General features: G+C 38.7%; 1 protein-coding gene across 1 annotated transcript in view; it reads right to left on the bottom strand.

Moving 5' to 3' along the window:
- Positions 1-13,332, bottom strand: part of FAM114A2 (family with sequence similarity 114 member A2) — a 92,432-nt gene that overhangs the window by 46,913 nt on the left and 32,187 nt on the right. The window contains 1 exon segment of the mRNA XM_053718699.1: positions 10,658-10,816. Within this exon segment, the coding sequence (XP_053574674.1) occupies positions 10,658-10,816 (159 nt within the window).

A 13,332-nucleotide genomic window follows, 5' to 3' on the forward strand; every position in this document is an offset into this window, starting at 1 on the left:
GTATTTGGGGACTAAGGAACTCTTTTCCAGATTTAACTTCCCCCGTGAGATCGCTGAAGGGTAACACCATGTCCGTAGTGGGATCTTGCTTGTTGTAATGATGGCGCGCTGGACTAGGATGTCGTCCAAATAGGGTGCGCTGCGCAATGCCCTGTAAATCGAAGCACCCGCCAACAGCGATCCCAGAACCTTTGTGAAAATTCTGGTAGCTTGTAAGCAAGACCGAAGGGAATAGCCACGAACTGGTAGTGATTTGTCCAGAAAGGCAAACCTTAGTAAGCTGTGATGATCCCTGTGAATGGGAACATGCAGGTACGCGTTCTTATAAAACCACTGTTGTCATAAATTGACCCCTCTTGGATCAAAGGGAGAATAAACGAATAGTTTCCATCTTGAAGGACGGTACTCTGAGAAATTTGTTTAGACTTTTGAGATCTAAAATTGGCCTGAAGGTTCCCTCTTTTTGGGAACCATGAACAGATTGGAATAAAATCCCAGGACCCTGTTCCTGTAACGGAACCGAAACAATCACTCCCAGGTTGGAAAGGTCTCTTACGCAGTGGTAAGAATGCCTCTCTCTTTGTCTGGTCTGCAGAAAATCTTGAAAGCAGAAACCTGCCTCTGGGGAGGAAAACTTTTGAACTCTAACTTTAAACCCTGGGACACGATTATATCGCACAGGAATCCTGACCATCTCGAACCCAAGCTTGAGCGAAGAAGGGAAAATTCTGCGCCCCATACAAGATCCGATCCCGGATCGGGGGCATGCCCTTCATGCTGTCTTTGATTCACAGCAGTGCTTTTTGGATTGTTTTTCCTTATTCAAGATTGATTGGCTCTCCATGCAGATTTAGTTTGTTCCTGTTTGGAGGCATTAGAGGAAGAAATTTCCCTTGAAATTACGAAAGGAACGAAAATTGCTCTGAGTGTCCTTTTTGTTTGTTTCTCTTATCCTGGGGGAGAAGATGACCCTTACCTCCCGTGATATCAGAGATAATCTCTGGAAAAGCCAGGTCCAAACAAGGTTTTCCCCTTGTAATGAATAGCTAGAAGCTTAAACTTAGAGACACATCTGCAGACCAAAGCTTTAACCATAAGTACTGACTGCCAAGTCTCCTTGATAGAGTCTGCAAAGGGGAAACATCTTCTTAAAATAGGAGATGTGAGAAAAGGTGTATGCCGCGGTCTCTCCCGATTCCTTAGTAATTATCTCGAGAAGCACATGTCGGGGACCGGAAACACATCTGTCGAGGAAGGAACCTCAAAATATTTGTTCAGCTTACTAGACTTCTTAGGGACAAACCCACTACTGTGGAGTCACTATCGTCCAAAGTAGCTAAAACCTTTCTAAGTAATAGACGGAGGAGTTCTAGCTTAAACCTAAAAGCTATAACCTCAGTATCAGCAAGAGGAGGTAAGACTTTCCGAAAATTCCCCTTCTAGATACTAACCGCGGTATCCTCCTCTTCAGGTTTCTGGGAAGGAACCTCAGAAATCGCAAACAATTGCGGTCAGACACCTCGCTAACAGAATGTCTGATTTTCCTCTTAGCTTTCACTGTAACATAGGAAAGGCAGGACAACGCATCAGAAATTGTAGAAAGACATGAGAGATGCTATGTCCCTTAAAGTAACTACAGCGGGAGCATAGATGAAGTGCAGGGCACTGCTTGTGAGGGGGCGGTAAGATTTGGGACGCCTTGGGAGAAAGCTGCGGCATATATTGAACCTCATCATTAGACTCCTGACAACATCCCGCTTTAGAAAAAGGTTGGCTCAGAAAAAATCTTTTCCCTATATTTTAAAGTCCTCTCATACATGAAGGGACAAGAAAGGATTGGTGGTTCCACTTTTGCCTCAAAACACAAGGAGCAAGTAACCTCTTGCAACGCCCCTTGGTTCATGCTTGTTCACAATTGACCAATAGCTAATAAAAATCTTTAAATTTGGGGCGGAGCCGGAAGCTGCCATGAGAGCAGGGTAAAACCGGAGCTCCGTGGCATCAGCCCTAAATCTACAATAAATTCTGGCATTATATTAATCATCCAGGCAGCAAAATATGGGAAAAGATCAATGAACCTCCGGGGATCATAACAAGGCTCATTTTCACGAAGCTGCGACTTTCAACACGCCAATTATCATTTATAGCACTGACCTCTTTGGCTACTGCCGCATACATTGCACTCCGGAAGAGAAGCCTGATCACCATTTGAAAACGTTTGCCACAGCATGTGAAGTGCAAACTACCGCTACGCAACAACCGGCAGGGTGAAACCCAGACTCTTAACAGATCATCAGACTTTCACAGATGATCCTCTTCAGCGGTAAACACAATCCGGGCAAGCAAGAACTGCAAACAGAGAGTGGTAGCTAATAAATTATATACCAACAAGGAGCGCTTATACTACTTAGCCCTGTCAGATACGTGCACCACGGGCAAAGATAGCAACCCCCTGCAAGATAAACATTTAACTCAACTCATCCTCACACTTTATACCACTCACAGCCTCAGCATAATAAAGAGGGGATAATTCAGAGTAGAAGCCCTTACAGTTGCGTTATAAAACCACAAGCCAAAGGACAAATCACTTTGATATCATTATTAACATTACTGGAACAGAGTTCAAACTTGAATGACTGTATAACTTAGCAGAATATCGCAAAATAAACTGCAGAACTCACAAAAGTTATAACCCTTTAACTGCATCTAACCACACTTCCAGTAAAGAAGGTTTGATAACTTCAGTAAGGCTTATTCGCCTTAGACATTGCACATCTCCCTGAACATTAACTGTGCTTACAATGGCATCCAGGTGGCACAGTCAAATCTGACAAACCTGCCAAATCAACCACCATTAAAACACTTACTATGTCCTCCTTCTTGCATGCTGCAGACCCTCCTGAAACCACGCATGCAGATACAAACATAGGAGGAAAATCCCCTAACTCAGACTCCCAACATAGTATTAATGCAAACTCACAAATTCCTGAAGCGCAACTTTCGGCATCACTACTAAATAATTTGCCATCCAAGCAAGATATAGCGAATATAGTACGCACATGCATCAGGGAAGATCTAGCCAACATGGTGCAAGACATTCACACTTTAGGATTCCAAATGAAATCGCTAGAGAACAATCAAGACCAACTCAAGAAGAAGTACATACTTTAACTGAGCAAGTTTCATCACAACAGGAAATTATACATGGCCTCCAGGAAAAACTAGAAGACCTGGAGAACCGCAGTAGGCGAAAAGAATTTAAGAATTCGAGGGGTACCTGAGGATGTTCTACCTCGCGACTTCCCAGTATATCTACAAGCCCTGTTCCAGCATATCAAAGAACCATCACATACAACAGACATACAGTGGGTGAGAGCACATCGATCACTCCGTCCTAAACCCCCTGACACAGCACCACCCAGGGACATTGTCATCAGATATAAAAACTTCCTAGAGAAAGAAATGCTCTTGAATCAGTCCCGTAAGAACCAGCCATTAGATTCAAGAGCACAGTGATTCAATTCTATCAGGACTTATCCTTTGAAACTTTACAAAAAAGGAAAGAATTTGCGCACCTAACAACATCATTACGGAATAAAAAGATTCCCTACAGATGGGGCTTTCCGGCACAAATATGGGTCCTCAGAAACAACACCAGACTAATATGTAGAACTCCGGAGGACATGCCAACTTTTGCTCATCTTTGAGTATTGATCCCATAGAGACAGATTCTACAACTGACACAGCGTTACCTGCTACCAAGAGACCAAGTGGGAGGACACCCGCTTGGCACACTGTAACTGCTAAGAAAGGAAAAGCCGCAGCTTCCTACACCACCAAGAAAAAGGTGCTTCCAGCCCAAACTATTCTACCACAACCCCTTGAGTCTATATAGCCTAATGTGGTAAGATTTTAGGTTGTGATTAATGAGGTTTGAATACAAGACAAATTCCCATGTTGTTTGTAGCACATATCTGCAGACTATAAGACTTGATAGTCCATAATATTAGTTAGCCGGAATGGATAATTCCCAACTAGATATGATAATAGGGCTTGTAATTGCAATTTAAATTCCCCAAATAACACTCTCATTATGCCTATATTACGGAGGAGAGATTTGTATTTATGTTCAAGTAACAGTTACATGTCACACTTGTATGTTTGTTATTTGTTTGCATTTTGTGATTGCACCGTTTGCATTGTTAATGTTTTATTTGCAGAAAAGTTGTATTCTCAAAGTTACAGTTCACAGATTTTGTACCAGATACCATGCTGCAATCCAGACCGACTGTGCTTTAATATATAGGTAAAGATGCCGCAACTCCCAGGTAATACTAATCACCTATTGACACTCCTGACACAAAAACGCCCAAAGGCCTAAATTCACCCACAAAACGCTCCCAAAGCATTATCAGATCTATCAAAAAAGACAAGCAGACATCCTTTTTTTTACAGGAAACTCATTTCCAACATAATAAGGAACCCAAATATTTTGGGAAAATTGTATACCATGCACTTCCATAGTTCAGGACCTAGCAAAAAGGCAGGAGTTAGCATCTTAATTAAAAAAGACCTACCATTCACATTGACCCCACACAAGTAAAGATAGGGACGGCAGATTCTTGGACTGACAGGACTTTTCTATGGCAGACCTATAAACGCTGGGTGAACATATATGCCCCAAACATTAAACAGGCCCCTTTTTCCAAAACCATATTCAAGAAAATTTTAGATCTCACAGTGGGCCCTATATACTTAGCTGGAGATTTAAATGTCCCTTTACAACCAGCAAAGACAGCTCTAAACCTAAAATCTTGGTATCCAAAAAAAATCTCTGTGACTTTAATGGAAAAATTTGAAAAATCTCAATCTATACGATATATGGTGCTTTATACACACAGACAAAAGAGATTATACTTTTTTTTCAAACCCTAACAAGTCCTACAGCAGATTAGAGTATATATTTACTAACCAAAAAGGCCTTTCTTCTGTGTACCGCTGTGAGATCTCACCAACATCATAGTCTGATCACTCAGCAGTAAAGTTAAAATATTCATGGCCTGAAGTACATTCAGAGCCTTTTAATTGGAAATTAGATGAAACTCTTCTGAACAACCCAAACTCTCTAAACATACTATCAACGCTCATCACAGACTTTACACATAATGTCAACTCAGTAGAGGATAATTATTTAATCTGGGAAGCACATAAATGTGTAATTCGAGGGGAATTAATAAAATTAAAAGCCCAAAAGCAGCAACACTATCGCCAACAATATAAAGATTTAACAGAAACATTTTCTAAACTAGATCAAGCATTGGAACAAAACCCAAATGACTCTATAGTAGCACAAGAGTATCACACAGCCCGCACAGCTTTAGATAACTTTCTGGAAATAGAATATCAAACCTTACACAAAAAAACAAACTGTATGTTCTACTATGAGAGCAATAGGGCAGGTAAACTACTAGCACGAGCACTGGAAAAAGAAAAGGTTCAAATCATTTATATATGAGATACATCACCCAAACCATAAGACTCCCCTCTGCACCACAAAAGAGATTCTTCGCACCTTTCAAGATTACTATGCAGAACTTTATAATATAAACCCCACCCCCCCATCTGAGGAACATCTTTCCAATCTTAACACAAGTGCCAAGTCCCTAAAATCACATCAGAGCAACTACAAGCTATGAAAAGGCCAATAACTGCACAAGAAATTCAACACGCTATAACCAATTTACCTAATGGGAAAAGCCCAGGCCCAGATGGCCTATCAGCCAAGTACTACAAAAGCTTTCTCCTCAATTCTCGTTCCACACCTTACTCTTCTCTTTAATGAGGTTACAGAAGAAAACCCATTCCCACCCTCGATGCTTGAGGCACAAGTATCAGTAATCCCAAACCAGGTAAACAGCCAACCACACCGGCAAATTTCCGCCCGATTTCTCTACTCAATGTAGATATTAAATTATATGCAAAAATATTTGCGACCCGTATTAACGCAGTCCTCCCATCCCTGATTCATATAAACCAAGGCAGGCTTCACACCCACATGCAAAACTAGAGACAATACCACTAAAATCCTGACCCTTATGGAGTATGCACATAACCACCAAATTCCTTCCCGCGTTCATATCTATGGACTCGGAAAAAAGCCTTTGACAGGCTTGATTGGGTTTTTCTGAAACAAACTTTATCTAAATTTGGCTTTGACCAAGAGCTAATAATGAAGATATTTGCACTTTACAATAAACCCTCAGGCAAAAGTCAAGCAAAATGATTCCATTTCAAACTCATTTCAAATTACTAATGGGACTAGGCAGGGATGCCCCCTTTCACCGCTACTTTTTGACCTGTCAATGAAATTCTAGCCTCATATATAAGAAATGATGCCACCATCACGGGTCATAAAATAAGTCCAACAGAATATAAAGTCACGCTTTATGCGGATGATATATTCCTTACCCTTACAAACCCAGATTCCACAATTCTCCTCCTTGATATCTGCGTTACAAACATACGGGCAATACTCAAATTTAGCATAAACATTACGAAATTTGAATTATTACATGTTAGTCTATCACCGGAAACCTTAGATAAACTTACAACAACAGTTTTCAATTTAGAGCACAAGGAAAAATCTGTCAAGTATCTAGGAATTTATATATCTCCGAACACACAAGACATTTTAACATTAAATTATGAGAGCTTCATTATAAATATAAATTCACTACTGAGAAGCTGGAATAATAAATTCCTATCCTGGTTAGGAAGGCTCAACGCAGTCAAAACGATCATACTACCTAAAATATTATACCTACTGCAAACCCTACCCCCATTCCCCTTCCTGATCAAATGATACATAGGCTACAGAAAAATACTGAACACCTTTATTTGGGCAAATAAGCGCCTGCGCATTGCTAACAGCCACATTGTATAGACCAAAAGAACTAGGAGGCGTGGGAGCACCCAAAATACAACACTATAGACTAGCGACCTTTATGACTAGGGTGGTAGATTGGTGTAGACGATTGGTGTAGACACGCCTGATGAATAAGGAGTGGGGTTCAGTTGGAAAATTATTTAGCCAACAATAATAACTTAGGTGGGAAATGTTGGCTCCCCTCCAATTAGAGGTTATTCCCGAGCACAATCTTAACAGCAACACGAGAGACCTACAAACTCTGGGACAAAGCTATAAAGAAATATACACACGTCTCTACAGTGCACTCTCCTCTGACCCCAAAGGTGGGAAATGCTACTTGCCCATTAAATATTAAGACGAATGAAACACGTATAGTAACTATAAAAGATTCTCTCCCAGCTTATACCTTTTTTACAGCTGGGAAAGTAAAAACCACAAGCTGAACTTGTCACCAGCTGCGGTCACATACTTCAAAATTGGCTGGCATATTCACAACTGGCACATTTCCTCTCTACACATCCAATCTAGAGCCCACTTTACCCGCCCCTTGACCCCCTTTGAAAATTTGTGCACCAATCCATTGCTCAACAGGGGTATCCTCTCATTAGTACATAAACAGCTACTAACCGTCCAACTACAAACCTTACCATCTTATGTTAGTAAATGGGAGAGAGAGATTGAAAGCTCCCTGCCAGAACAAACATGGTATGATATTTTTACACATGAGTAAATCTTCCTCTTCGATATCCATACTACAAATTAACCTCAAATTGCTCTGTAGATTATTATTATTATTATTATCGGTTATTTGTAGAGCGCCAACAGATTCCGCAGCGCTACAACAGATGGTACTATACCCCTGCACGTTTCTACATCAGCTCTTCCCTAATGCACCAGCAACATGCTGGAGGGGCTGCCAAAACAGTGGAACCCCGTTTCACATCTGGTGGCAATGCTCGAAAGCTAAGGAATACTGGGAATCAATCAAAAAAGGGATTGAGCAAGTACTGAATATCTCCTTACCTTTTAATATATGGACCTTAATCTTTAATTATTTTCCCCAAGATAAAATGTAAACTAAGATTATCGCTTCTGACAATAATGATTAACACCACTAAAAAACTGATATCCATTGAACTGGAAAAAAATGTGCTCCAGAAAATTAAAGTAGCACTTACCTATACTTCTGCCTGACAGCAAGGCAGCTCCCAGGGTTGAGAGGTCCTCTCCCTCAGATCGACCTGAGGAGAATAACATGCTGAGTAAATGTTTACCTCAGACTAAAGGATATAGGGCAACAAGAATACATGGGAGGCGCAGTGAGAATTATGTCCCACAAGCTCCCACTGCTCTAAAGCCACCAAAGCTCTACTGAAGAGACTGATATGGACAACGGCTACACCCTAGTACAAAGCAGCACAATCTTGCACTACTTTAAAAATAATAAACTCTTAATTGAAGAATCTAATCTAACACCTCACTTTACCACTTCCTATCACTGACGTAGGCAAAGAGAATGACTGGGGTGGGAGGGAAGGGAGGAGGTATTTAACTTTGCTCTGGTGCTCTTTGCAGCCTCCTGCTGACCAGGAGGTGAATATCCCACTAGTAATTAAGATGATCCGTGGACTCATCGTTTCATAAAAAAGAATATATATATATATATATATATATATATATATATATATATATATATATATATATGTATTGCAGTATATATATATATATATATATATATATAAATAAAACAAAAAGAAGCACTCACCGGTATTTAAATAAAGGATTTTAATCCCACAAGGTGGTGACGTTTCGGAGTATTACCTCCTTCCTCAGACATAACAAGAAAGTGAATAACAGCAACCTCTATATATATATATATATATATATATATATATATATAATATACACATGTGTGAACATAAAACCACCTACTAATCAAGAATAAAGAAAAACACATAGTAGAAGCACAGAATAAAGAGCAATACAAAATAAAAAATGAGCAATAAAACAAATGAGAATGGCATAGTATGACACATTAGACTAAAGAGAATGACATAGTACGACTCTTAGACTGAAGAGCAGAATGTAGAGGGGGGAAAGAGTAAGTAAAAACAGGGGGGGGAAAACATAGGGAATAAACAAGCGAAAAAATAAGGGAAAATCGGAAAAAGACAAAGGGAGACAATTTATTGGGGAACACAAGGGAATAAATAGTCTAAGTGTCATACTATGTCATTCTAATTTGTTTAATTGTTCATTTATTTTTTTTATTGCTCTTTATTCTGTGCTTCTACTATGTGTTTTTCTTTTTCATTTTTATTCTCTTTTTTTTTCTTTTTCTTCATATTATGTTGATAGCAGTTATATCCCCTTCAGACTTATGTAATTTTCCCGCATAGATATATGACTGCATAGTATTTTACCGTTAGTCATTATACTTTTGCTTATGGCCATAGAAGTTGCCGTTGTATTTATGAGTACCTCAGCAGTCCGCCCATATTAAGTTGTAGTTGTTGATTATGGATGTATAGTGTTAGCATAAGAGCAACAATGTTTTTATCTAATTAGCCACGTTGTTTAGTTTAAATTTGTTTGGCTGGTTACTAAGGCTACGGACGACGCCCCTAGTGACTCATGCTATGCGCCTGATGCTTCCAGCTGATTCAAATCATTTGATTATGATTAGTAGGTGGTTTTATATTCACACATGTGTATATATATATATATATATATATATAGAGAGAGAGAGATAGGTTGCTGTTATTCACTTTCTTGTTATGTTCTTCGGATGGAGGTAATACTCCGAAACGTCACACTTGTGGGATTAAAAGATATCCTTTATTTAAAGGGGACAGTCTAGTATAAATTAAACTTTCATTATTCAGATAGGACTTTTAATTTTAATCAACTTTCCAATTTACTTTTATCATCAAATTTGCTTTTTTCTCTTGGTATTCTTAGTTTAAACTAAACATAGGTAGGTTCATATGCTAATTTCTAAGCCTTTGAGGGCTGCCTCTTATCACATGCTTTTTAAATCTCTTTTCAACACAAAGAGACAGAAAGTACACATGAGCTATATAGATAACACTGTGTTCAGGCACAGAGGGTTATTTAAGATTTAGCACAAAACAATGCTAAATTTAAGACAATAGATAATAAACAGTCACAGTCATGTGATCAGGGGGCTGGAAGAAGGTTCCTAGATACAAGGTAATCACAGAGGTAAAAAGTATATTAATATAACTGTGTTGGTTATGCAAAACTGGGGAATGGGTAATAAAGGGATTATCTATCTTTTAAAACAATAACAATTCTATGGTAGACTGGTCCCTTTAAATACCAGTGAGGTTGTTTTGTATGCTTTGCCTGCTGCAGCACCCCCGCTCAAAGATTCATGAGTGCCATACTCTGCCTGGAATTATATATATATATCTGTATATATTTGTATAGATATATAGGTATAGATACATATTTAAAAAAAAATCAGAGATATATAGAAAATAAATATTTAAAAATAAAAAAAAAACATTTTCTTCTATGTGAAAAATATTGGAATGTAACATTTTCAAAACTTCCTTCGGGTGGGATGATAAATTGTGTTGTTAGGAAATGAGTCTTGAATTGATTAGGTGCCTATATGTCTTTTTAGTCTCATCATCCCTCCACTAACGCCAGCCAAACAAACAATGCAGTGTCTGTTATTTTTATTCATATAAAACCACAAACCTTTGACTCGTTCTCTTTAGATAGAAGCTCCAAAGCCTCAAGGTGCGCCAGACCCTGGTACTCATCAAACAATAAGCCGTAGTGAGCTTTTCTCTCTGTCTCTGCAGTTACATTACTGCTCACATGCAGCTCCTCTTTCTCTTTTGCTTCGCGTAGAATCTGGAAAGAATTATCATGTAAAGTATAAGCAGATAAATAATGCTCTAATGCAAGTTACCCTAACAGACAAAAACAAAAAAATTATGCTTACCTGATAAATTTCTTTCTTTCCGGACATGGGCGTTATTCCAATTACCAGTGGGACATTCAACTCCTGGCCAGCAGGAGGAGGCAAAGAGCACCCCAGCAAAGCTGTTAAGTGTAACTTCCCTTACCCATAATCCCTAGTCATTCAGCCGAAGGAAAAGGGTGAAAAAGGTGCCTGAGGTTTATTAAAAAAACCTGCCAAATTATAATTAAATGAGAGGGCAGGGTCGTTGACTCTCCATGTTCGGAAAGAAAGAAATTTATCAGGTAAGCATACATTTTGTTTTCTTTCCTATGACATGGAACATATGTAAATATGCTAAAAAAAACCCACAAAAAACCCCAAATATACCTTTTATTTTAGTACTGGCAGAGTTTCAGCCAGTACTTAAGATGGCGGGGACAATTGTGGGGTGGGGGAGGGAATAGAACTGTTTGGGAGGGATCAGGGGGTCTGATGTTTCAGGTGGGAGGTTTGATCTCTACACTAAAGCAAAAAATTAACCCTGCAAGCTCCCTACAAGCTACCTAATTAACCCCTTCACTGCTAGCCATAATACACGTGTGATGCGCAGCGCATTTAGCGGCCTTCTAATTACCAAAAAGCAACGCCAAAGCCATATATGTCTGCTATTTCTGAACAAAGGGGATCCCAGAGAAGCATTTACAACCATTTGTGCCATAATTGCACAAGCTGTTTGTAAATGATTTCAGTGAGAAACCTAAATTGTGAAAAATTTTAAGTTTTTTTTAATTTGATCGCATTTGGCGGTGAAATGGTGGCATGAAATATACCAAAATGGGCCCTAGATCAATACTTGGGGTTGTCTACTACACTAAAGCTAAAATTACCCGAAAAAGCTCCCTACATGCTCCCTAATTAACCCCTTCACTGCTGGGCTTAATACACGTGTGGTGTGCAGTGGCATTTAGCGGCCTTCTAATTACCAAAAAGCAACGCCAAAGTCATATATGTCTGCTATTTCAGAACAAAGGGGATCCCAGAGAAGAATTTACAACCATTTATGCCATAATTGCACAAGCTGTTTGTAAATAATTTCAGTGAGAAATCGAAAGTTTGTGAAAAAATTTGTGAAAAAGTGAACGATTTTTTGTATTTGATCGCATTTGGCGGTGAAATGGTGGCATGAAATATACCAAAATGGTGGCATGAAATATACCAAAAAGATGTCTTCTAAAAAAAAATATATACATGTCAATGGATATTCAGGGATTCCTGAAAGATATTAGTGTTCTAATTTAACTAGCGCTAATTTTGAAAAAAAAAAATGGTTTGGAAATAGCAAAGTGCTACTTGTATTTATGGCCCTATAGCATACAAAAAAAGCAAAGAACATGTAAATAACATAATTTATGTAAGAACTTACCTGATAAATTCATTTCTTTCATATTAGCAAGAGTCCATGAGCTAGTGACGTATGGGATATACATTCCTACCAGGAGGGGCAAAGTTTCCCAAACCTCAAAATGCCTATAAATACACCCCTCACCACACCCACAAATCAGTTTAACATACAGCCAAGAAGTGGGGTGATAAGAAAAAAGTGCGAAAGCATAAAAAATAAGGAATTGGAATAATTGTGCTTTATACAAAAAAATCATAACCACCACAAAAAAGGGTGGGCCTCATGGACTCTTGCTAATATGAAAGAAATTAATTTATCAGGTAAGTTCTTACATAAATTATGTTTTCTTTCATGTAATTAGCAAGAGTCCATGAGCTAGTGACGTATGGGATAATGACTACCCAAGATGTGGATCTTCCACGCAAGAGTCACTAGAGAGGGAGGGATAAAATAAAGACAGCCAATTCCGCTGAAAAAAATCCACACCCAAAACAAAGTTTAAATCTTATAATGAAAAAAACTGAAATTATAAGCAAAAGAATCAAACTGAAACAGCTGTCTGAAGTACTTTTCTACCAAAAACTGCTTCAGAAGAAGAAAAAACACATCAAAATGGTAGAATTTAGTAAAAGTATGCAAAGAAGACCAAGTGGCTGCTTTGCAAATCTGATCAACCGAAGCTTCATTCCTAAACGCCCAGGAAGTAGAAACTGACCTAGTAGAATGAGCTGTAATCCTTTGAGGCGGAGTTTCACCCGACTCGACATAAGCATGATGAATCAAAGATTTTAACCAAGATGCCAAAGAAATGGCAGAAACCTTCTGACCTTTCCTAGAACCGGAAAAGATAACAAATAGACTAGAAGTCTTTCGGAAATCCTTAGTAGCTTCAACATAATATTTCAAAGCTCTAACTACATCCAAAGAATGCAACGACTTTTCCTTAGAATTCCTAGGATTAGGACACAATGAAGGAACCACAATTTCTCTACTAATGTTGTTAGAATTCACAACCTTAGGTAAAAATTTAAAAGAAGTTCGCAAAACCGCCTTATCCTGATG

Source organism: Bombina bombina, chromosome 6, assembly GCF_027579735.1.
Source record: "Bombina bombina isolate aBomBom1 chromosome 6, aBomBom1.pri, whole genome shotgun sequence".
Classification (NCBI taxonomy): Eukaryota; Metazoa; Chordata; class Amphibia; order Anura; family Bombinatoridae; genus Bombina; species Bombina bombina.